Source organism: Chroicocephalus ridibundus, chromosome 2, assembly GCF_963924245.1.
Source record: "Chroicocephalus ridibundus chromosome 2, bChrRid1.1, whole genome shotgun sequence".
Taxonomy (NCBI): Eukaryota; Metazoa; Chordata; class Aves; order Charadriiformes; family Laridae; genus Chroicocephalus; species Chroicocephalus ridibundus.
Window position 1 is genome coordinate 145,422,066 of NC_086285.1, and position 26,930 is coordinate 145,448,995.

Consider the following 26,930-nt stretch of genomic DNA (forward strand, 5'->3'; position numbering starts at 1 on the left):
TTTTCTGACTTTTGTGGGCAGGCACTGTCATGTATGCCCAGCTGAATGGTAGGCAATGTATATTTAACTTCTTTCTTTCCTTCCCTCAAACCAAAACAACCTTTTATTCTGGAGTTCTTTCATAGACCGTTCTTCACATCTTCTGTAATCACTAGAAAACTACAGACCCCAGACTGAGTATTTATACTGTGTAGTACAGCTATATTTTAGAAAGTCTGCACTAAGGTTGTGAATGTTACGGTTATTTATAGATAAATCAGCTGAATTTGCTGTGTGGAGAGAGAAGGGGAAGAAGATATGTAAAGGATCTTTAGGCTAAAAGTGAACTTGGAAGTTAAATGTCAGGTTGAACTCTTGGCAAAGCACTGGTTAGAAAGTGCACTGTTGAAGTATAAAAGTTTTATTCTGTACCAGCTAGGATAGTATCCAGTACTTCCCTTTTTCTTTTTTTTTTTTTTTTCCTTTAAGGTGGCTGTGCTGCTAGGGAATTGAAGGGATTACATGTAGCAAACCAACATCATAGTAAGGAAACGGATGGCATAATAAGTTAAATATTAGAACTAACACAGCGATGACCGTTGTAACTTGCTTTTTAGAAGTTCAGGGTATGTTGTGGGTCTCAAAGTTGTGGTGGATTTGGATATGAATACACTTTTGGAAGTTCACTCCTGACATTGGTCCCCTTGAAGATAATTCTTCTCATACTTTTAGTATCCTGCCCTCCAAAGACTTTTAAGCTCCCAAACACAGCTGCTTTGGCAGGTCGTGCATGGAGGTAGTTTAACAAACTATTGCATTTTGAATAAACTTTAGAAAACTACTAATTGCACGAATTAGGAGTTGCTTCAGAGTGACTGTTTTGAATAAAATGATGCATGCTTCTGACCTTATTAACCTTTCTATAATGTACATACAGATATGTACAAGTATATCACATCAAAATTAGTAGAGAAAACAGCACAACATCTTGTCAGAAACTTGTGTGTTAATACATAATGATTATGGAAATGTGTAAGCATCCTGAATGCCAGCACTTAAAAACATAATACAAGTGTTATATCTGTAACTTTATATATTGGGAGACTGTGGAGACAGCTAAGAGGATGGTACAAAAGCTCATCTATTTGAGGAACTGCGCTACATCATAGTCCTGGGCAGGTAACTGACTGAATTGGTCTGTGTTAGCCAGTCAGCAGACCCATTCCTCCCTGCCATGGTCCCTTTCCTCCCTTACGGTGTGGACTAAGGCATTTGGAGAGCGGAACCTGGCTTCTACGTCACTGAGGAAACTCAATTTCAAATTTAAGGCCAAGTTGCACTTGCTGTTACATAGCTCGGGGCTCAAACCTCCACGAGCTGCCTTCGGAAGAAGGTTGTCGCAGCATAAGTCTGAAGACTTATGTTCATGGTGGTGCACCAGCTAGAAAAGGTTGTGTGGTTTCTTTTTTGCTGTGATTCATTTGTGGTGAATTGGTAATGGGGGGTGATGTCACAGTTTGTATTCTTCAATTTTGGAAAAGAACCCATTTGCACAGGAACAGAGACAAACAGTGATCACTGCAGTACTATTCCTACAGAATCTCATTTCAGAGCAGATCTTTGGCTTTTTTCAAGTTTATAGGAAAAAAGCCTCCAATATTAGTCTTTTTGATACACTTGAATACTGAAATTAGAAACCAACATAAGTATTTATTTATTTTAGTTCCGCAGGTGGGCAAGTAGATATGAGTTGAAACTCAGATACCACAACCTTGCTGATTTATATTCCATAAAATACGTTTGCTAATGCAAATACTAAGATGTAAGTGCTGTATTTCTCTTTATAAAAGTATGGAGGAACTTTCTGCTATGTATATACAGGTGTATAAAGTAGAAAGATTAAGAGTAATCCTTGTACCTTTACTGTTTTGACTTAGTTTTTTTCTGACCTACTTTCAGCAAGGAAGTGCAATGCCGATAGTCAGTGTCTTTGTTCCAAGGTATAGGGTGAAAGGATTTATATATCATCTTTGGCATAATTCCTAGAAGTCTAGGGTCAGATTCTGATTCGGCTTTCCCTGGCGTAGGTCTGGAACACCTCAATTGATTTACTTTGGAGTAGTTCCAGATTTGTCCCAATCCAGCTGACATCAAATCAGGACCCTACAATCCAGCTTTGTTTCATGTAGTCGGGTGAAGAGTTTGGATTGGTATGGTTTAACAGGGAATGAGGTGAGGTAATGCATTTAAAAATATTTCCTTGGAGAGGAAGTAGTTTTTCCTCGTTTGTTGATAGATTAAAGCATAGTTAAATTTGTTGGAATGTATTTTAGCTCCTCGTTATAGCAAAACCTACTATTTCAGAACGGGCATGATTACAGATTTTGTAGTGGAAAAAACCTGTAATTTATCCACCTTTGGTAAAAGCATCTTAAAATTCCAAAAGACAAAATACTCTTAATTCTTTCAAGTACAAAGTGTGCTCTGAAATTATAACTCGTTCCTTTTGGAAAGAGTGATATTTTCTCTGAAAGGGTGTGATTCAATTATAATTTATTAGATACAATTAGTGAACTTAAGCAGAAAAATTCCCTTTATTTACCTATTGCTTGTGACTTACCCCTTACAATACCTGCACTTAAAGAGTGATTCTTGCTAAATTTTGATGTGCAACTGATGTAGACTGTGTTTTATTTTGAATGCTTATGGGCAATAATAAACTCTATTCCAGGGGGCTGCATGTTTACCAAAAGAATGGGGAAATGTTCGGCTTTAAATGTCCACTTTCTTTTCTAAGGAAAAATCACTGACTTACCTTTTTACAGGCCATAGAACCCCCAGCGAAATTGTACTGTGCTGCTGGAAATATCCTGGACTATCCAGTGGTCTCATCCATCTTCTTAGTTCAAGTCCAACTGTTAAATAAATATGAACTTTAACTGTAAATATTTATTTCTTTGCCTCTGGAGAAGATGGAACAAACTTGATCCCTCTATTGGGAACTATGATTATTTTTTTCCCCTGCTCTCCTCTTTGGCATTTTTGTTTAGTGGTTCTGCCTCTGACTTCTGAAGAGACTGTCCTGAGGCCGTCACCTTGGCTTTCTGAGGATCCTCATTGGGTTTCCTTTACCCAGGCACCCTTCAGCTTTGGACTAGTTGGTGTCTAGCAGAGCTATCTGTCAAAATGCAAAGGTCTTAAGAGCCCAGAATGCTGTAAGGTGTTGTCCTTCATTTTCAATAAAAGTCCTTATGCATTGCACTTAATTGGAAGATGAATAACACAAAGCTGCTTTACCCTTTTTTATTTTATATGCATGAATCATTCTTCTGCAAGATTTGTCATGTAAAGGGTTCTACTGATTTGATTTATTTAGTTTGCAATATTTTTGGTTTAAGCTGAAAATGTATTTTGGTTTCATCATCTAGTGAAGCACTTCTTTTCCCCCCCCCCCTTATTTTTTTCCTGTTAGCTTGTCAGCATTATTCAACATTTCAGGTCAGTGTAGGATTCCCTGATATGAACTAACAGCTGCTGCAGCAGCAGTAATGTGTAATTACTTAGATTTAGGCCCAAAGATCATTAGTCCTGGCGTTTTAGAATTGTGTTGCTAATTAGGGACTACTTGTCAAAGAACCACAGTGGTTTTTCCGTGCAGTTCTGTGAGCTGAGTGGTCTCCTGATCAATGCAATCAATGCTGCGCTGCTATCTACTGTAGGGAGCAGTTGTGTTCCAGTTCTTTGGGTGGGTGGGCTGCTCTTAGGTTTGTTTTTTATTCCCAGTGGCAGAAGAGTGTCATATTTCATGGCTTCTGGGATGTTTTCTGTAGGTGAATATCATCTGGACTGTGTTGTATATGTGTGTAGTTCTGCTGCCTTCTGAAAGCCTCTGCCTTCCTGCATCTCTACTGGATTCCAGGTGTTTAAACTTTCTACCCTGCAGTTTTTTCCCCAGCAGGGCCTGATGAAGACCTGAGGAAGAGGGCGGACAAGAGTGTGCTGCTGACTCCATACAACTCGTTCAGCCTGTTCCTGATGGTCCTCTTTCCCATATGTTCCTCAGATGTGGACAGTGACTGGGTTGTGGGGTAGATGCATTGTTCTGGCAGTGGGAAGTGGCCATCTTTCCTGGAAGCTCTTCAACCCTTTTCCCAGTGTACATTTAAATATGGGCTCATTATATGACGGGGGAGAGGCTACAAGCCTCCTAGATAAAATGGTCGTGGGGAGCAGGCTGCCTGCTCCAGTGTAGTCATCTGGTGTGCAGCTGAGGTTCTTAGCAGAGGAGGCCAAAGGGAACAGGCTAGATGAATTGTCCTGCCATACTGCATATGGCCTGTGGGCTATAGGTTGTTCATCCTAGATAGTTGCTTACAATTGTGAAGAACATTAAGATTTTGCAGTAAAACTTAAGAAAAATACTTAACAGCATGAGAAAAATCTGCTTAAGCCACAATGAACTCTCTAATTCTTTTACCAGCCATCCCAAGGAGGGAGCATCTGGTGGACAGAATAGATCAGAGCCCTGAGTGCATATGCTAGTGGTTTCATTGTCATCAACAGACATTACATTTTTGTTGATTTATTTTGTGCAATGAAAAAAACTTCATTTCCTGCTCTGTTAAGGATGTTCTACTTTGCTTGACTTGTACAAAAATGAACTATGGTTGTATCCATATAAAAGTTGAAAGCAATTGGGTGGCATGGAGTTAATGGTGGACATCTTTTTTATCTACTTATGCATATACAACAGTTCTTTTCATCTGAATTACTCCAGTTGTTGATGATGCTAAATCTTCTGCAGTTAACTTTTCCTCCTCAGGACTGTTATCTAGAGGTCAAGATACTCTCATCTTTTCTTTGTTTATTATGTATCTAAGAGTATTCCACTCATAAATGTTACCTGTATACTGATTGTTTAAGCACTTCTTTCCTCAGTAAAGTAAACCCAAGTGAACTGTGCGTATAGATGTTGGAAAAGCTGAGATTCATTTTTATCGGTGTTTGTGTAACCCAAATTAAGTTTAAAAAAGAGCATGCTATAGCTGCTCAGTCATTTTACTTTTGGCATTTTTGATGAAAGCATAATTCCTGCAAAATGATGTTTTCTTTCTAGTGAAACCCCAATGTTGTGTTTAGCCTTTCTTTCTCTCTTGTCTTGAAAAAAAACCAAAACCGAAAAACAAGATGCTGAGTTTGGAAGAACACAGAGCAGTATTTTCCTGCCTGTCAAAGTAGGACCCTCACATTTTTGGGTCTATTCAGTACCGAGTTGTATGTAATTAAGCTGCTGCTCTGTTGTGTGTCACTTGTAGCTTGGATGTCTGGTTCTCCATTCTGGAGTGTGTTTCTGGCTGTGTTTGCTTGGAATCATTGCTGTCTTTTTCACTGAGAAGCCTAATGAAGTACATGAATCCTGTGGCTACAGGGACACCACCTGGGAGATATTCTTTGGAGGAAAGAACTGGATGCACCCAGAGCTAGTGTGTCTTGAGGCCACGTTTCAGTTCAAGTGGATGGTTTTTGGTGTGTGAAAACAGCATTTTGCTCAAAGTAAAGTTGCGTTGCTTTCAGGAATGTTGGAAAACTTTATTTGAAACAGAAATACCAAATAGAGGTTTTTCAGAAATCTGAAAGTAAACTGGTGCTTTCAATTAAATGATTTTTTTCCACTTGTTTTCATCTTGATCTAGTACTAAAAGCAAATATCAAGGTGATGAGACTACAGGAGCCTGACTGCAGCGAATCGGCCAGTGTTTTAGCATCTGGTGAGGAACAGACTTGCTTCAGAATTGGTGGCTGATCAGCATTCATCTTGCATCTGGCCATGCTGGACCTGGCTAGAGGCTGATGATTCTGGTCCACAAATTCTTAGTTTGGGATGCAATTATGTGATTCTGACTTTCAGGGTAAACTGCAGCTAATTTGAAACTAATGCTTCATGTCTTTTATCTATTCTTAAACCACTCCGATGATTATACTAATACCAAGATCCTATCCATTCCTTGGCACCAGTGGGACTGGTACAAGTCCGGTGTGCATTGCATGCTCATAGATGATGGATCCCAGCTCTTGACGTAATTTTTTATGACCTGCTGACATAGGTGACTGACAATCATGACTTCTGATTTAGTAGGCTTCTGAGCTCTCCTGACCAGAGAGCAATCTGATGTGCTCCTTCCATATTTTGTGGAAAAGAACTGTGAGGCAATTTGCCAGTTCCAGAACAAATGATGGGTAATGCCACAAAGAGAGAGAAACCTGTGGAGATTGCTGCTAGCAGTTCTGAAGAGATCCCCTGCTTGTAAGAAACCACTGTAACAGAAACATGAAGGACAAGTGCTCCAGTGGGATTGAGTTTTTTTTATGAGTGGTGGTGCCCTTCCTCTTTAAACTTTGTCCTGTCCTGTTCTTCTTGAAGATGGACAAAGAGTAGCACCACACACATAAGTGTTCCTTTCCTCCCATTCCCTTGTACTTCATCACAAAATTACTCTAATTTTTAAGTTCTCTTTTTCTGTCTTTTCTAGTCTTTTTGACTCTTGCTCATTTTTGATGTCTGACCTGTGAGTTTTGCCCATCTAAAATGTCTGGTGTATGACATCTTACATTTTATGAATACATGATATTCTTGGATATCGTCACCCAATTAAAAATCTTAATAGTGATGATGCTTGCGTCTTTAACATGTAGCATGTTCATATTTTATACAATTTTTTTTTATTTCTGCCTGCACTCCAGTTTCAATTCATGTTTTAGAAATGGTAAGAGGGCACGCAGGAAGATGGGGAAGGGAGGACGAGGATGCTTATTGGCATCATGGTCAACCCGCACATGGAAGAATTTGTTAGGCTTGAACATTTTCCGAATGATTCTTAAGCTTTACTGCCTGAGAGATTTCATATATTTCAGCTTTCTTCTCATTTACTTTGGATCACCACTTGCTGTGCTACTTGCTGTACAGTAAGATGCTGTTCTCCACCTGAGCTGTTTTCTGCCGCCTGAGCTTATGCTTTGCTTTTCTGAATGTCCCTTCCTTGCTCCAACCATCTCTTTCCCTTAACAAACCTATAGTGCTTCAACTGCTGCTTCATTTTGATTACTAATATAGATTTATGGTTGCGATTGCATAATTTCTTTTGCCTTAATTAAAGGAGTGCAAGACCTCAGTTTTGAAAAAGGTTCATCTTCTATTTTGAAGACAAGTAGCATATAAACACACTCCCCATCAGAAACCCAGGCCTTAAAAGCTTGTCCTCCAGTCCTGTACCTGCCATTTTATTCAGAGTTCTGATCTAAACTAGGCTGAAAACTAGAATAGCAACTAATTAGAAGACAAAGGTAGTTTTTATCAGTTTACAGTATTCAGTAACATTTGTTTCTTAAAGATTAATAAGTTTTAAAGATTAACAAGTGCCTATGACAAAACAAGTTATATAGGGTTGTCTTTTTGAGTTTAAATTTACACAATAAAAAAAGACATTTGGATTCTATTGGAATAGCTCAATCCCTTTAATAGATTATTTGGATGAATCTCATAATTTAAAATATTGAACTCTTGCACAATTTCAGAGTTTCAAAGTATTTTCATTTGACTTGGTAAGCAGAGGTAGCGTGCAGAGAATTTTCTAATGTAGGGTTTTTTTTCTGACAGTAAAAATGCAAATAGTAGTCTTTATCACACTTCTGTTCATAAATTGAGCTGTTTATAAACTCTCGCTTGATGAAATTTTTAATGAAAACCAGTTTATTTTAGGAAAAATTGCCTTTTCTTTACCCTCTTGGGAATGCTACCCTTGTCCTGTTTTCTATTTGTTCTTTTGTGACCTTTCACTTCTAAAAAAAGTTATTCCATGAACTATTTAAATATTTGATGTTTTGTCCAAAGCTTCTCATATAATTCTATGATTCTATAAAACCACTTATTTAACATTCTAGTGAAAATATATATTTAAGCCTAAAGTCAATTCATCACTGGAATGTCATGCCTCTTCTTATGATCCCTTTTCTTAATTAAGCCATTGCTTTTCCAATCTTTTCATTAAAATCACCGCTTTCATGGGAACGTAGCTCTGTACTTCATTTAACATATTAGAGAACGGTGATATGTAAGATGCATTTAAATATAAATGACAATAACAATATAAAATGTAAACACCTTTCTGTACTGTTATCTTTTTGCTATAATCTAGGACTTGGAGGAAAAAAATTAAGTTATTAGCAGTAATATACCTTGCCATTTAGTCAAAAAGGGTTCACAGTGTGGTTTTGAGTGTGTGGTTTGGTTTTTTTTTGTGTGTGTGGCTGCAGATATTGTGTTCTCATGTGTTGTGGTTACATTATCTGCTCAGTATATCAGTTCTTTTGCTGCTGTGTAACAGCAGCTGTGACAAACTTCTAGCAACATGCAAGTTGTTTGGAAAAAAGTCCCTAATAAAACTCGTCAGTTTGAACTTCAAAACTAGTGTCTAGTATGTGTATATATTCAGAGACAATACTCACTGGAGCTTAGTCTCTGTTATGTTGAAACTAGCTGCCTGTTGGTGTTTGCTGGGTAGACAGCTGATTTTCTTTTTAGCTTGGGCCAAGCACTATGTTGGTTATGCAGAAGGCTTCTTGTTGCTACAGGGTGTCGCATTTAGGGTGCTGCAGGGGATGAGCTTGGGGACAGCAGTGTTGCTGCTTCACTGCTCTTATGGTACCTGCTGAGAAGTCTGCAAAGCCCCTGACTCCCAAGGTTGGCCATCTCATCCGTTGCTGTCCACAACCCTTCCATCACCTTCTGTGTGGCCCAGCAGGTTCCCCAGTTATCAAAACTCATGTGGTTCAGTAGCTTTACCTGGTCTGTTTCATTACTGTGACATGTATTGTTCTTAATTAATGCAATTCTGAAACCAATAGTTCGGTTGCCCAAAGACTAATTTGCAAATACTTAGCCATTTTAATTTCCTGCCTAGCAGTGGCATCCACACAAAATACCGTGCGAGTAGCAGATAGTTTCATGATTCTCTGGGGGGTATGGTTTGCTACAGCTGGTTTTGCTGTACTCCTATTCAATAAAATGTTTTACTGAATATCTCATAACAAGATGCTGTTGTACAGTCATGGTGGTATTTTGTAATATACCTACAATAATCCACCTGCATGGATTTCAGCAAAAGGTTTAGTGAATTGAGTCTTCCCCACTGCTGGCCGCCGCCTCCCTCCCCACCCTGAGCTGGAGAATGTCCCAAACTCTGCTTGAAATGTAATCCTGGGGCAAAGTAACTTGGAAACTCAGGCTCCTTCCACCTGAGAAACACAGATCCTTCCTGCAGAAGGGGTGGGGGGGGTGGAGGGGAAGGCCAAAACTCCAACCTTGCTAGCTATGTAGAGTTAACAAACATGCCTTTCTTTCCTTTATTTGAAATGCTTGAACACAGTATCTGTATTCTAACTATATTGTTTTATGTGGTCCTGTTTTACATCAGGAACAACTAGATGTATCTGAGGTGCATACTGGTACCTAGTTTCTGAACATTGTGCTGTGGGATATTCAGATGGTTTAAAAAGTAGTCATCTAAACAACTGTACATTAGCATGAGGAAAAACCTGTTTCAAATAACTTTTATAGATCTTGCAGTATTTGATGTACATCTAGTAATAGCTGTGTATGTAATTGTCTCTATATGATCAAAATCAATTATTGGACATACTTTTACGTTCAGATGCCAAATTAAAATTTATTGTCAAATGTGAGTGAGGTTTCTTTTTCCATTTAATAATGCTGGAACTAAGATTTACAGCTCTGTGTGTAGTTCAATTTAGTATGTTGTAGTTGATTGAAGTATTGCTGTGAGATGCTTATGGGAATTTTCTCATGCTCTTTGGTTTGGCTGTTGTTCAGAGAGCCATTTTCATAACTTCTTCCAAACTGTTTTGGTAAGCTTACAGATCTTATGTATAATAAGCAATTTACTAAATTTTAGTCCCTTTAAAATCTTGGCTAGAGACAATCAAATGTTTGAGTTTTATGTAGCAAAAGAGATACCTGTGACAGAGAATAAGGGCGGTGTCTGCTACTTAATAATAGATGGTAACTACTTAATAATAGACAGTAACGATTTTTTTTAACCTTGGATTAAGCCAGTAGGTGACTGGCCATGCTGTGACTCGCACTCTTTGAAGGTTGTATTTCTTGTGTACTCAAGATGCTCTATTTAAGGAGCACTTGTTTTTTGTTTCTGCCACTCTGCTTTCTTTTTTCTTTTGTCTTTTGTCATCGTTATCCTACTATCTGTCGCACCTCCATTTCTAATCATCTGCTAGTCTGTCCTTTTTGGCACTATTCAGTAGCCAATACTGGAGTAAGTAATTATTGAATAAACTTCCTACCATCCTGGATGAATAGGCTTTTAAGACCAACAGGAGTTTTTTGATCATCTAATCTGATTTTCGTATAAGAAGGTGTCTATAAATTGAACTAATTTCCCCTGATCTTTATCAGATTTCTTCCTTGGGCTAACATATGGCACGCAAAAAATCAGTTTGGTGGCTGGAAGTTTTTCTTGGGTAGACTTTTATGAAGGATTTTTTTAAACTTGATCATAGTGTTTGCAGGGCTACCTGCCCTGGGAAATTGAATATCCCTGGCCTTGTTACTGTACACTTGGAAGTACAAGAGAAAACTTCAACTTGCTGATTTAATGATTCTGCCTGATGCATATACTGACCCAGGGCTGGTAGTATCCTAGGTGCATGCTCTGGGCTAATGGAGCTTGCAGCAGGGGAACAGCATGGGACTGTAGGGTGGAAGACAGAAATAAAGAGTACTTGCTCCCTTTTCCTTCCTGACATTAGGGAACGGAAGAGGATTTCACGTTCAGAACTTGTTACAGAGGTTGGGACTCTGTAACTTGACAATTTTAACAGTAGTAAACATAGGAGGGGACTCAACTGGACTAGTGGTCTGTGGCTCATGTATACTTTTTTAATGAGATATTTGGCAAAATGAGCTACGTCACCTTTTGGTTGCATGAATATGAGTGGGTGGATGAATGGACTTATGCATAATGGAGTGTATTAAGCCAAGTGTAACACTTTCATAGGAGCAGTGAGGGAGAGAATAAAGGGCAGAAAAGAAGTGCTGAGTGTGTTGGTGTTTCTTGAGTTCTCTGGGATGTGATGTGTACCATGTATTTCTGCACATTTGTTTCCTCAGCACTGTGTGGAACATGTGCAATTTTCAGACTGGATAAACAGCTCTTGCGTGTTTTTTTTTTTTTTTTAATTCAACTGAAAAGCCCCACTACTTTTCAGCACTTGCTTTTCCATTCCTGCAGTTTTCTGTCCTTCATGCTGCTGATGCAGCACTCAGCAAAAATTCCTTTTGGAGGCTCTCAGTTTGTGGTGCTTTCGAAGTTGAGGTTAGAGTTGGTTAAAATATATTTGTGAGAATTTAATCCTGTTCAAAAAACTTTAAATGTACAAATGTTCTGCATAAAAGAAATGTTCCCATTGACTTTGGTTATATTCCTTTGAAATAGAAATCAAAGCTACTGTGAGGCCTTACTCTATACTGTTGCTTTCTACAGCTGTAAATCAGAATTGATAAGGAAGGACTAAGAAGATTCAGTACCCTGAAACTTGTTAATTCCCAGCTTTTTTTATGTGTGAATCTTCATCAGCCTTGAATTGCTTTCCTGCTTTTAGGAGTGTTTAATCAAAGTGGTCACCATCCATAGAGGTCTTGATGCAGCCCCTTGAAAATGAGAGGTAACAAATACGATTTCATCAGTGATTTACATTAATCAAAGCCCTCTGAAAGTGAAAAGCTACTGTCTCGGTATGCTGACACATCTTTAGTGCCTAATTACAGTGCAAAGCTTTTATTCTAGAGCAAATCCCAGTTGGCCCTGTCATGTAGAAATAAGAGAAATGTCTTTAGAGACTTCCGCTATCTCACATCATGCCTGTTGGGTTTTGAGACATTTAGGTTTTTGTTATGTTTGGAGCTTAAGAAGTCTTCAGTCTGATATCAGAAAAATGTAATAGTCCAAGTACATATAAGTAACTGTTTTTGTTGTGATTAATCTAAAATGATGTAGTGGTGAGGGTGGTTTGCATTTTGAAAGAACAATCTAAGCATCTGCTTGGTTTTCTAAACCAAGCATGTCTTTATGTAATAAATAAATATGGTTTTCATTGCATATTTTTAGCACTGTTGTTTTATAGAGTAAGAAAAGTCTATAAACTCTATACATCTTAAAAACCTGATCAGACAGGGAAATGCTTCACATTGAAGTGTAAACCTGAGTGGGAGGGGGAAAAACTAAACCAGGCAAAGATCTTTAATTTAAAAGGATAGTTATGAATAGTTATGGGCATTGTTACAAAAGTAACAGACAAAAAATATTCTCCCTGACCTACAACATATACTACATGCAAAATTTTTTATTAAATACAAGCATATTTTTCTAGTAAAATATAACATTGTGAATACCACAAGTGGTAGGGGTTGTCAGGGACCTTCGGAGATAATCTAGTCCAAGCCCCCTGCAGGTTCACCTGGAGCAGGCTGGACAGGAGAATGCATCCGGGCGGGTTTTGGGTATTTCCAGAGAAGGAGACTCCACAACCTCTCTGTGCAGCCTGTTCCAGTGCTCTGGCATCCTCAAAGTAAAGAAGTTTTTCCTCATGTTCTTACTTGATACTTCTCACCGAAAACATTTTCATATGTGGTTTTGCACAGCTGAGTACAGAAACACAGAATACTCATGGAAAGTGTGCTGTATTCAGGCCATCTGCATTTTTTTCCTTTAGTTATAAATGTATCCACATACACTGTGTGTGTATTAACCTATTTTTATATGCTACAATTGTGAGCATAGCCAAAATACCTTAATGAAGTAATCTTTTGTGGGAAGTAATTAAAGACTTTTAGTCTCTGCTCCTATGGGCAAATAGTACATTTGCACGTAGAAGCAAAGGGTATGTAACCATGCACACAATGTCGTTATAATCCAGGCACAAAAGAAGAGCAGAGGTGGAAGCATCCTTGTTTTTTGAGATCTTATATGTGACACATTAATTTTTCTTCTGGAGATAACATTTTAGTAAGCTGCATCTATATATCTAGAAGTATTCGTAGCTTAAATTAGAGGATAAGTTTGGCATTGACGCTTGTGATGTAAAAACTTATAAGGAGTTTAGATGACAGCACTGTGACTAGTGGTGTTTTTGTCATCACTTGTCATCTGACTAGTGATCTGTCATCAAAATCATCGTAAAAATGATTTTTCATTTTTATGAAAAATCATACAAGTATATATACAATTAATAATTTTCCAATATTGTGTATTATGATTTGGCATGAAGTTTTGACTTGATAATGTAGATGCTCTTTGTTCTTAATCTATATTGTTACTACTTTATTTTTGAGAGTTACTAAAATCCATAGGTTATTTATCTCCAGTTTTGCATCTCTTATTTTTTTAATGATTGCACTGAAGCTGCAACTCTTTAATCTTATATTAAATTAATTTTTATATTTTTTTCTATTTAATTGTATTTGTTCATCCAAATCCTTGTAGAGTATGGGATAGTTAAAAAAAAAAAAGACTGGACATGGATAGAAAAAGGCTATTCATTTGTCACAAATGCTTACCTTCATGTAAGTGTGCCAATGTGCTTCCACAAAGGGAGCAGGGTTAGGATGAAGTTCTGACTGCCAGACCATGTTTCTAAAAATAATGAAAGTCACAATTTAGGAAACACAATTCAGTATATTTAAAAATGTGTGTATTTAAATACTGTGTGACTATGTTGAGACTCATATTGGCATGATGCACTGCCAGAGTCATGTCCTGTGGTAACTTTCTTTATCTGTAGTGTATTGTCTATTTGAACCTTGTATTACAGCTTAGAAACTGATTTTGAGGCTCACTTAGACATGAAAAAGGACTATTGAAGCACTCAACAGTTCAAAACTTCCAGGAAATTTGGTAATAACAATGTGCCAGCCCACTAGCTATGTGAAAGCTAGATGCGTTTTTTTTCTTACCAAGTATAAAACAAATACTTAACCTCTTTGTCCAGTGAGTCACAAACTTGTGTTCCTCCCCCTACAGTAAATCTTGAGAAAGAGCAGCTCTCAGAACCAGTTGACCATGCTTTTTCAAGACTTCAGAAAAACACGTTGCTCAAACTGACACATTTTAGAGTTTTATATTTACAGAGCACTTAAACAATATGTATCAATACTTTATATTGAACAAACATTATTTTAAGTATTTTATTTGTTTTAATGGTATATGGGACTCATTCATAAGTGTTAGCTGGCAGTGTCCAACTTTGTAGGCGCAACTACGATATAGCTCAGCGTGCTCTGAGATGTGGTGTAAATATTTGGTCTCTGTAGGCTGTTTGAGGGGGAAGGAGGGGAAAGACAGTAGTGAGGAGACCTGCCTGGAAAGAGTAAATGGAGGGTGTCTGTGCATGGTGGATTCAGGAGTGGATGGACTGCATTCAGTGCAGTCAGTGGTGCCCGGGGACAGGACAAGAGGTAATGGGCACAAACTTGAGCATAGGAAGTTCCACCTAAACATGAGGAGGAACTTCTTTACTTTGAGGGTGGCAGAACCCTGGAAGAGGCTGCCCAGAGAGGTGGTGGACTCTCTGTTTCTGGAGACATTCAAGACCCTCCTGGATGCGTTCCTGCGCAACCTGCTCTGGGTGACCCTGCTCTGGCAGGGGGGTTGGACTAAATGATCTCCAGAGGTCTCTTCAAACCCTATGAGTGATTCTGTGATTCTGTGATTCTGTGATTCTGTGATTCTGTGATTCTGTGATTCTGTGATTCTGTGATTCTGTGATTCTGTGATTCTGTGATTCTGTGATTCTGTGATTCTGTGATTCTGTGATTCTGTGATTCTGTGATTCTGTGCCACAGGAGGGTGCTAAAGCATGAGCCTGGTCCCTGGGTGATTGCCATGGGTGGACAATCCTGGATTGTCTTAGTCCTTAAATTATTGGTATTACCTAAAATTCCCCTGGAGACTTTTTTTGTAAAGTGAGGGATTTGCCTTCTGAATAATGAAATTATCTGTGAAACAGCTCTTCAGGAATGCAGGTAAAAAGCATCACTCAAGGAAAGCTCTTTTTTCATTTAGTATGAATGCAGTTGCACTGAAAGGAATTTATAGTATTGTGGCTAGTATGCTTTAAGTTTTTGAAGAAGCTAAAGCTCTCCACCATCCCAAGAAATATGTACCATGTAAAATGATAAATGTCAGAGAAACCTGAATGAGTTGGTGACTTAGTGGTGTGTTATTTGTGATTACTCATGTCAAACTTAAAATTTTTAGAAGAGATTTCTTAATGTAAGTGAATAGATAAAAAACTGATGAATTATAGATTTAAGAGAATGTTTTTGTGAGTTTAGCTTTAAATATATTTCTTGGCCACATTATTCAGTAGTTTTGCTATAGGTGATGTTCCATGTTTTGATTTGAAACAAGAGACATCATGATTTTCTTCCACACTAAATGCTCCCTGAGCTTTCCTGCTTGGTGTTATATGTAATGTCAGGATGTTTCCAGGCTTTTAACTTTCCCATATACATATTTTTTTCCCCAAGTTCTTTTGAATCTTATTTCTCCATCCTGTTGTACAGTTCTTAATCTCTTACTTTTGCATGTGGCTGGAGTGCACAGTTGAGCACCAAACCTGTCCCCGTCTCCCCAGCTCCTTTCGGAATGTTTGTATGTTTAACTCCCTTGGGCACTTAACTTCATTTCTTGCTGACACTCACTTTCCTCCCTCCTTTTAAACCTGTACTTATTCTTTTGTTGCAAATTAGACCAGGAATAAAAGAAAAAATATTTTCCAATCAAAATGAGTGGCACAGATTTGGGAGAAGGGGTTTGGCTCTTAATTTTATATTAAAAAAAATAAATCCCTTCTGATAAGTTTATACCAAGGAAGGTATATTCATTTGAAGAATTTTGTCAAAATATGTGTAGGGAAGGAAGTGGTGTGCACATTGTGATCACAAGAAAGAATAATAAATGTTGGATCCTCTTAAAAAAAGTCCCTACTGCCTCAGAGAAGGCACACTGTATTTTAAACTAAATAGTGTGATACAAGCTTACATGTGATGTTACAATTACAGAGGTCTTTTGTAAAACTTTGTAACAGTTATAATGTAGTGTTGACAGCTACACTTCCCAATATGTAGCATTCTGGTGGTTTTGTGTGGTAGATTGCTGACTATTTTAGAAGATAAATTATTGTTTGTTTAGGTTTAAGATAATGTTTCAAAAGCTTTCTTATTTAAAAAGCAGTGCATTATAAATAGCAATAAATTCCTTGAAGTGGTGTACACATCACAGACTGATAATTGCAAAAGAAATGACTGATTATAGGCAGAACATCTTTAATGTACGTTTTGAATAAGTTACACCTATGTGTACTTTTTTCATTAATTAACCAGGAAGTTTTTGCAGCTGTTCAGCCAGCTTTGTAGTTTAGTCCATTAGTTTTAACTAATGTTATTTAGATAAGATGTAATTGATTAATTACGTTTGGTGAAAATCTGTTCTTTCCCATAGCAGTGTCTGAAGTTAACTTAGAGTAAAAATAAAATCAAAAAATTAAAGTGGGTTCTTACAAACACAGTAGGGCTATTAATGTGTATACAGAACTTTAAATGCAAGCATTTTGATAAAATTGTCATCTTGTTTTTCCAGAAGCTTTGCTTTAGACAGATAAATAGCTGGAGATAACTGGGGCCTTGTACTAACTTGGCTTCTGTGTTTAGAATTTGGTCGGCTGAAAAGTTAGAAAACTATCTAAATTAGGACAAGTGATGTTTCTGCCAGGCGTATGGAAGTCTCCAAAACTTGACATACAGTTACACTCACCCAATAGGTTTTAATTTGTTAAAGGTATTTGATTCTCATTCATACATGGCATTAATAGTACAATTACATATTATTACATGTATGTGCATAGAATGCACAAAAAGTATGCTGCATGATAATAACTATCGGAAATAAGTTAGGAAGTGAAGTTTTATCTTAACATACCAGTAAAAAGCCATTAATATTCTTTTTGTGAAGATTTTGCTTAGATCTTAAAAAGGGAAATTTTTTTTTTTTTACAAATGTCGTGTCTGTGTTCCAGTCTCCTGCTGTAGATTGTATTGTATGCTGAGATGTTACTTTTTCTTTAATGAAGGTCCCCATGCTTTTGAATTTGCAGAATGCAGTGAAAACTGTAGTGAGTTTTAGTATTGCTGTGCCTGTGGCTGAGTAATCTTTTTTCCTACTTTAACCTCCCTGTTCTGGCAAAAATATCCTGAAAAGTACCATTCCCAGCTTGGGAAGAATTCCCCTGGTGTGTGTTCTGTGGAGAATGACCACAAGCTTGAATTTGGCTTTGCTCCATCTCAGACAGTAGCTGAGGAAGAAAGGACTGCTCGGCTAAAATCTATGACCCAGTGGTTTTTAGTTGTGTTGGGTTTTAAGGTTGGTATTTTAAGGAAACCAGACGTGCATCATTTTGTCTGTCATCAGTCTTCTCTTCCTCTTCTTTTGCATTGCTCCATTAAATTTTGAAACTGTTGACTAGTTTCAAACAATTTTGATAGAGAATTAGTCACTTTAAGGATAATAACCTATAAATTTGTGAAAACCAGTGGCAGCTGGGGAGACCCTAGTAGATACACTCCTCCTTCTGACATTGTCATGTATAATCCATTGCCATTTCATTACCCCCTTTCCTCTCTTTCCAGCCCCAGCAGCTGCCAAAAACCAAACACTGACCAAATGATGCTCAGCAATGAAAAGAGCTTGCTTGGATTGCAAGTTTTGCAGGCAAAGCTTTGTGCCTCGGGCCTTTCTCTGTCATGTGTCAGAGGTTTGTTGTGATGTTAGAAACTTGACACCTGGGGATTACTCAATTTGCTGGGGCCCTGCTGTAGGTATGCTGCTCAGTAGTGTTTGGGATTAGGGGAAAATTTGGTCTGGACAGCATTCTACCTTCCTCTGAAGGAAGTGGGTGGCAAGGTTATGTTGTAATAAAAATTATTACTACATCCTTGGCAGGTGCTTGGTGGAGGGAATTCTTGCACGTGGGATCTGGCTTTCTAATAAACTGCTGTAGGAAACGTGTTAGGGGAAAGTACCCCCTAAAGAAAATGTGAAATGGAGCTGCAGCTACAACGCTCTAGGACAGTGAGGGGAAACAAGTACCCTTAATAATCTGCCACCACAAAGGAAAGTGATGTCTTGGTGAAGACTCTGGTGCCAATTGAAATAGGGTTGGGGACTAGTGCTAGCCCTCTAGCAGGTGGAACAGATTATAATAGGAAGAGTGACCTGAATGGGCCAGGTTTTTGCTAATGGTTCCCAGGTGGTGTTTAATGAATCAGTGATGTGATTGAGCCATACTCACAATGGTATTTTGATCTTCCTGCAGTGTTCAGGACAACATACTTGATAAATGCTAGAGAAATAGTGCTCAGCTATTCTTAATTAATATTTCAAGGGACCTGTAACAAGGACAGGAGTATGTTCAGTCTTTGGTACAGTAGCTTCCAAAATAGCACACAAGAAAGTAAACTGGCTTAAATATCATTACTGTACACAGAAGAAATGCAGTTGTGTAAGGGAAAAAAACGGTTGTTGTGGTGCTGACCAGTTCAGTGGCTGTACCTGTCTGTGGGTGAGATGGTCCTGTAACAGTCCCTGAATTGTGTGCTAGGCTGGATGACAGCAGAACAGTCAAACTGTTCTGGAGTTTGCATGTATGGAGATAAACTGTTTCAATGTGAAATGTATATTCTGTTTTGTTCAGACTTAATTTTCAAGAAAAAGTTGTGTTTTTTCTTTAATACGTATCAGTTCTTTTAGCATTCTAAATTTTATTAGATTTTTATTGTTTCTGAACACAAGTCAAAAAAGAGAGTAAAAATGTTGTAGGTCACTTCTCATCTCTTTTCTTATGTTTTGCAGTCTGTTCTCCTGAGTGTGTTTCCTTTTGCTTTTTCTTCCCAGTCCTTCAGGGTAAACTGTTTCAGCTGCTCTTCCTTCTCATTTCCAGGCACAGAGAATATGTGGGGCAGAAGGATCTTTTTTGTCCCACATTCATCCTATATCAAGGATGCCCCACAGCATCAGTCTTGCTGAAGGAGCTCACCTACCACTAGTCCTTCTGATACATCTCTCCTCCTGACTTTTTTCTCACCCTGGTGTGAGAATTACCAAGTTAGAGTTCTGTGCACTGTGAGTTTTGTGGAACAAACATTTAGGACTTGCCTTTTTTCATCCCTTCCATCCTTCTTTATATAGTAATGCCAAATCTTGAGTATAGCTGCCAGTTGCTACTGTAATATTTCTTACTGTTTGTTGTTTTCTTCTTTGTAGCTTTGAGAGCTCTGATCATGGATCAGGACTCCACTGTTCTAGGTATTCAACAAACACAGAATAATGTTACAGAATTAAGATCCCCTCCACCCATATCCCCCTAAACCAAAGCACTGAAACTTCCTGTAACATGAGGAAGAAAGAAATCTGCAATTTCTCCCAGGATAAGCTTTTTAAAGAAAAGCCATTTTGAGATGTTTGTTTCTATTAAAAAGCACTTACATCATGGTAGGTGGCCTCATAATTTTTTAAAAACACAATAAATGTAGCAGAAACTTTACTCGATGATCAGTTAACAGTTTATGATACAACTTTCTTTCCAAAATAGAAAGAAGATATTTGTACAACTCACTTCCCTCTAAAAGACTTGCAGGCATTTTATTTGTTGCTCTGTCTTGGATGTTGAGAAATTGGGGTGTATTTCTGAGAATCACTTAGTGAGAATAGCCCGTTTTATTTATCTTTGGCCTTATCACCATAGGCTTTCAGACTCTGACAGCTCCCTTTCTTGTAAACAAAGGAATTTTTCTCTCATATCTTGGATGATCAGCTAATCAAAACAGTAGCAACATCACAGGGAGATGTGATTGCCCAGAAATCAAACAGCAGACGTTCTGCAGTATCAGTGCAACAGGATTCCTACAGGCTTCTTGGCTTTCAGTTGGGGCTGCTGTGGCAGTGTTTTAGCCTGTCCCCAGCTTTCATGTGTATTTTTAACTCATACTTCTGTTTCACAGCACATTGTGCTATGCTAATATAGAATTAACAAAGCATGGTTTATGATAACAGACTGAGAGATGGATGTAACCTACTGATCTAGTACCATGTATCTTAGTGTGTTATCTTCCTAATCACTGCTACTATTCATTTCTCTTAATCTAACATCAGTTGAGATCAGATGCAACAAGGTGCAAATGCAGGCTAACACCTTGTTAAATTATTTCTTGATTGCTCCAGCTTGTCCATTATTCTTAACCATGTTGCCCTTCTTTATTCCCCCCCATCAAGGTGCTTTGCCACTGCATCTCTGCCCCAAATTCCTTGGTATTTCTCCTTCGTAGTCTGGTATGTAATTTAAAGAGTCGATTTTTGACATCTTTCTACATGAAATAGTACTGCAAAAAGAATTAAGTAGACAGATAAAGACCTTCCATCGTGTTGTCATCTGCCATAGAGAAAGACAGAGCTTAATCTGCGAGTGCTCACTCTGAGGTGTGTGATTTCCCAGTTTGAAAAGATTTAAAATTGAGTTTTGTAATAGTGAAAAAAAAATGGACTGACTTTGAAAGTACAAGTGTATATGTAGAAGCTGTATATAATTTCCATATATAATACAGAACTCCTTAATTATCCTACAAAACAATAACCCAGTCTGATTTGTCTAAATCTTCAGTATTTCTTACTGTCATAATTTTAAAATATATATATGGATGTAATCTTAAAGTTAGCGTGCATTAGACTAATTTACACCTTCCAAATGATTTATAGATGTCATGTTTAGGTCAGTGATTTCTCTCTGTTTCAGTGTTGTTACACTTCTAGTTTGCTGTTCATTTGAAAATTAATAAAATTGATTTTCTGTTTCTGTATTTCAGTTTCTGTTTATTGTTAACTCTTAGTAAAATTTTCTTTGCAGGATAATTGTACGGTGAAATTATTGAGGCAGTATTAATGTTGATCACTTATTTGTTAGTAACGCTTGACCTGTGCTAGCTGGCAGAAATGTTGTTGCAAGGTGAGACAGAAGTGTATGAATGAATTTGTCTATATATGTATATAATGCATATTGACAGTTGCATAGCAGTGCAGCATAATCAGATATCCTTTTGATAGCAAGATCTTGATAATGCCTACTATTTTAGTGAAATTTGTAGTGTATTTTTAAGATTATTTCATTTTTGCATGGAGAGGAATCATAGAGCAATTTGGGATGATCTCTGGAGATGATCTAGTCCAACCTCATGCTCAAAGCAAGTCCAGTTAGAGCAGGTTGCTCCAGGGCTTGGCCAGCCAAGTGTTGAATAGCTCCAAGGATTGAGACTCCACCACCTCCCTGGGCAGCCTGTTCCAATACTTGATCACCCTCCTGGTTCAAAAGCTTTCGCCCCACTTGGAATTGCCTGCATTTCAGATTTGTCAAAGGTGTACTGTGAGAGGATGAGTGGCAATGGACACAAAGCCTGGCTCCCTCTTCTCTGTATCCTCCCAGTAGGTAGCTGTGGACAGCAGTAGGACCTCTCTTCTCCAGGCTGAACAACCTCGGTTGTCTCGATCTCCACTGAGGGAAAGCTTACGTGCTCCAGCCCTCTAACCACAATATTGGCTATCCATTGGACTTGGTTCTGGTATCTCCATATCCCTCCTGTATTGGAGAGCTGTGGACTGGGTGCAGTATTCCACATGACGTCTCACAAGGGCCAAAGAGAGGGAAAGAATCATGCCCCTGGCTTCACTGTTGCTAATATAGTCCAGCACGCAGTTGGCCACCTTTGCAGCAAGGGCACACCACTGACTCATGTTCAACTTGCTGTCCACTGGGACCCTGAGATTCTCTTCTGCAAAGCTACTTTCTAGAAATTTCACTCTTAGTCTGTACAGTTACACAGGTCCCAGGTGCAGGACTTAGAGTTTGTGCCTGGACTTCGCAGAGTTCCTGACAGCCTGTTCCTTCAGCCTCTCAAGGACCCTATCAATAGCAGCCCTGCCCACCAGTACCATCGGCTCTTCCCCCTGGGTTGGTGCCATCCACAGCCTTGCTGAGGGTGCACTCTATCCTATTTTCCGTGTCTTTAATATGGATGTTAAACACAATGGGCTTGCAACTGATCCCTGAAGGATGCCACAAGTAACCAGACATCAGCTGGACTTTGTACCCCTGATCCCAACTCTTAGAGCCCAGTGGTCCAGATGCATTTTCACCCAACTTATCTCCCACTATCCAGTTGATATCTCACCAATTTGGGAATAAAGTCTGCGCAGGAGGCTGCGTCAAAGGCCTTGCTAGAATGAGTATATGCTGACTATTACTTTCAGTCTTGCCATAGGCAACTCACTACTCAGCGGTATAAGCACAGTCCATTAGTGGAAAATGAGTTCCTCTCTTGCAGTTTTTACATCTTGCAATTTAAGATGTGCTTTACAGAAATAGAAATATGTATCTCTTACTGGCTTGTAAAGGATATTAAGCTCATTGTTTTAGAAATGACAAAGGATCAGAAAAACCAAAATTTTGTAGAGGAAGAGAGAAAAAGGGCAATGGAGAACTCTGTAAGTTTGTACAGTAGGTACTGGTCGGTTTGGATTTTAAAATCGTAATTCATAATGGTTGTTTTTATGTATTTTCCTGTGTGTTCCTGTGTGTGGTTTGTTTTTTTTTTTTTTGTAGAACTCAGTTTTATTTCTTTTTTACTTGATTTGATGAAAGCAGTGGAACAATATTTGCATAAATAGCTAAGTGATTCCCAAGAGAAGACATTATTTTCCCATAAAGCATGCTCATGAGGCATTTTATTTTGGAGGTCTTGCGCATTAAATAATAATTTTGTATCTTAAAATGAGAAAGCTCTTTTTAAAAGAGGAAAAGAACTGTGTTATAAATTTAGAAAACAGCATAATGAATGAAGACAATAAACTCCACTTATTGTGAAAGATCATAATAAACCTCCTCTAGTTTGTGTTCAGGTGTTGTCAATTGTAATTCGCTTTAAACCTTGTGATAACTGTTCTATATTGCAGAATAAAATTGACTGAGGAAATCACATATACATTTAGTAGCCCAGGTGTCTTGAGCGTATTACTTATGACTTGCATAGTTTTAGGTGTAACCATAGTGCTCTATAAAAACATTTCAGCTGTGTACCTGGTCTGACACATTTGCCAAAAAGGAAAAAGGAGCCTGATTGTGCAAACTTCTATTTGTCCTGCGCCACAGTATATTTGTATAACAGCTCCCACAAGCAAGACCTCATGTTATATTTTTTAACTTTTCCAGGCTTTACTTATGATACAAGCTAGTGGGAAAAGATATTTTTGTAAATGAGTGTTATTTTCTTTAAAAATCACCTCTACGTCATGAATATTTTCAGGTTTCTGCTGTTGTGACGGTTGTTTGCAATCACTCTAATGCTAACACATTAATGCTAAAATGAATGGGCATTTATCAAATCTCATACTATAACTATAGTTATTAGAACTCTTGGAATGTAACTCCTTTCCCAACCTGGGTATAATTTTGACTTTAACTTTAAAATGTTTGTCATCTGGTGTGAGGTGGATTTATGGGAGCGCAGTAGTTTTAGTGCCTTTTGGCTGTGTGTTTCTGATGACATCACTGTGATCTAGACACAGTGTGTGACTCTAGTTGGTTCCAGTGTTAAATAGTTTCATAATTATGCTAGTTTTGGCAGTTTGCTTGGAACTTTCCCATCTCTTTAATGAACGTGTTTTACTTCTGGGCTTATGAGACAGCCACATGTTTGAGAAATTAATAGTGTGCTCTTAAAGTTAACATTGAGCAGAAGCGTGCAGATACAAAAAGCTTTTGGTTATACGTCTGCATAAGAATGTAGTTCCTATAAGGTCATGGCCACTGTTATCATCTTCCAGTAATTAAAGAATACAACATTTGCTTTATAAAGTATCAGTAGCTGTTGTGAAAAATGATGTGTGTTCATGCTTAAAAAAAACCCCATGCGGCTCTCAAACCTCTTTGATAATTGTGTAATGTAAGGAAATGAATGGATGTTATCCCAGATTAAAAAAACTTTCAGATGTTTGGTCAGGTTGAATTCTTCTTAAACTTAGGAGGTATACTCTGTTAGTTCATGTGGATTAAGTCACATAGGTATATTTCTGAGATAAATTTTTGTATTGCATTTAGGCACCATCTTGGAACCATGTACGTTTTTGTTTTGATTACTTTTAGGTCCAACTTGTTCTAAATACTTGCAACTGTTTTCCATCACAACAAACTTGTAGCTCAGAGAAATAGAAAAAGCTTATTGTTTTGAATTTATTTATAATTTAAGACTTGAGACTTTATTTCAAAATTAACACAATGTAAGGGTTCTCTGCCTTTTTCCTTTAAAACAAACAAAACCACCCGAATCCCCCTGTGCTAGTGTGTATTCCTTACTCTCTGAAAGTGGTAAAAGCTTAAAGCACTCCTATTTCATCATTAAATGTTAGTAATACTCTGTATGATTAAAACACTGCATAGATTTTGCATGAAGTTATGAAAAGATTCATTGAACATGGTTGTGTCAGTACGCAGATAGAAAAGTTTGACTTGAATGTAGTCAGGCTTCATATGGTTAACACTTCAAAAATAGAATGCCTTCCCCATGCCCTCAGCCCCCCTTTCTTTTTCTCGTAGCCAACATAAATATTAAAAGGCAAGCGTAATGTGATCCTATCAGATCAAATCATTAAATACTTGTACCACAGCATTCTGTACAATCCATAAGTGAGCTCAGGAAAGAAGGAAATGTGCTAATTGAGCTGTTTGGTCACTCTGACATCTTGGGGTTTTTTGCAAGTTCAACACAAAAATAGCAGTGTGGTGATTCATCTGAAAAAATATTTTCATGCTACATAAGAACTAGTTTCCAAGAAAGAGGGTATGGTTAAAAGTTATTTCAAAAATTTTAGTTTATAGGCCTGTGATCTAATTTTTCTCAGTAAGCTGGAGATGTGATGGAGAGGTGAGCTTTTCTGATTACAAAATATACATGCTGATGAAGAGACTTCTGTCACCCCAGGTTGAAAGATAAAGCAAGAGCTTTAGTCGTCATCGCTCAGTATCATCAGTGTCAAAGTCATCATTGCTCAGGTGTGCCATGAAGAGAGCAGTGGCTTTCTAATGAAATTGCACCATAGTTAGATGTTCTGAGAGAGTCTTAAGGAGACTCACATTCCTCGATGAAAAGCATCAGAAGGTTGTCAGAGATAAGAAAGCAAACAAATGGCCTCCAAACAGAGTTGATGCTAAACACCCATTTTGGTTTCTTCATGCGTTGGAATGGGAAAGTCCTGTATGACTGAAATGGCCAAACAACCATAAATTAAAAAACAACAAAGAGCTTGTTTCAGTTCTGTATTAATGACTAGAAAATCTCAGATCCTTTATGGTAACTCATTGGGGTTTTTTTGTTTTTGTTTTTTTTTTTTTGTAGAAGCTGTCTTCTACCCTTCAAATGTATGAATGGGTGAAACTCTCTCTTCAATTGTATTTGAAATTGTAGACTTCTATTCAAAATGTATCATTACATGTGACTTTTTTTAATTTTTCAATCAAAAGACATTAAGAAGCAACTAATGTGAAGATTCCATTTTATAATTTCTCTGAGATTATTGAAAATGCCAGGCAGCATGCAGGGAAACGCATGATCTATCCTGTACAAAAACCCAGCACAGTTTTAGCTGTTTGCTTTTTGGTGCTTAGAGGACTTAAGAATACTATAGCTTCATACTGGAGCACTTGACATTTGCTTCCCAAAACCTTTTTGTGAACACATTGTGTGATCTCAGTAGTGCCATGACCCAGAGGGCATTTCACTATTTTTTCTGCAAGAGACTATAGCTATCAAAGAGATAATTTCTTGGGTCAAAAGTTGTAAGAATTTGTTTCCTCTCTAACCTGTTCTTCTAATACACTTACAAGAATGTTTGCATTACTTTTCTTGGCTTTCTTGCACTTGAGTCTTATAGTTAAACTGTCATTCTGGAATGTAATGGGAATACTAGTGGGGTATTTAAAACCCTAAATTCAGCTAATTAAAATTTCGTTCTGTCTGTGAATTTCATCTTGTAAGGCTTATATCATATTTTCTAATTATGTGCCATGTTTCCTGCTTCTGAATTCCTTAAGATGAATAAGCTATATAGAAGCTCAAGATAAGCAGGTGCCCTCAGTTCATTTATCTTTTCTGGGGCCATGTTTTACTATTTTAGAAGTCTGCAAAAATATTTTCATTGTGAATCAGCTTCAATTAGCTGTATTAGGAAGGACATGACTCTGACATCTTGGAACCGTCTGAGGTGGTTTCATGAGCAGGTATGTAAGCTCATAAAATTCAGTAGTTTCTCATATTTGTTTTGGTAGTCTTACAGGCCTCTGTCTCTGAAGGAATGTTTCAGCAGAAATGCAGCTAGATGAAATGTGTTCAATTGAAATTAATTAAATGACTGAGTGGAGTTTTTTTTTTAGTAAAAGTTAGTGGAAGTATTAATTGCAAATATTTTTTTGCTGTCCAGCTAGTTTTGTAATAATTTCTGTAGTTATATGCGTGTACAGGATTGAATTGGTGGAAAAACAGTAACAGAAGCTTAATTTACCAAATCTTTACTGAATCATTCTCCCCATGTGTGTTTTCTTTTTGTGTGGTTGACTCAGTTGCTCTCTTTTCCTCTCGCAGGAAGACCATGAAAGTTGTGGTTCCAGTTCTACAAACCGCAGTACCACAGAAAGCATGAAATCAGCAGTAAAACCACGACGAGTTCAGCAATCTGCTTCTCCTGACCCTGATTTACCTCCAGGTAATCCAT

At 37.8% G+C, this 26,930-nt stretch overlaps 1 protein-coding gene across 3 annotated transcripts in view; it reads left to right on the forward strand.

The window, feature by feature from the left end:
- The window catches only part of VPS13B (vacuolar protein sorting 13 homolog B), a 479,360-nt gene that overhangs the window by 18,341 nt on the left and 434,089 nt on the right, over positions 1-26,930 (forward strand). For all 3 annotated transcript variants that reach the window (XM_063327260.1, XM_063327261.1, XM_063327262.1), the window contains exon 4: positions 26,801-26,921. In XM_063327260.1, the coding sequence (XP_063183330.1) occupies positions 26,801-26,921 (121 nt within the window). The remainder of the gene's footprint in view (positions 1-26,800; positions 26,922-26,930) is intronic.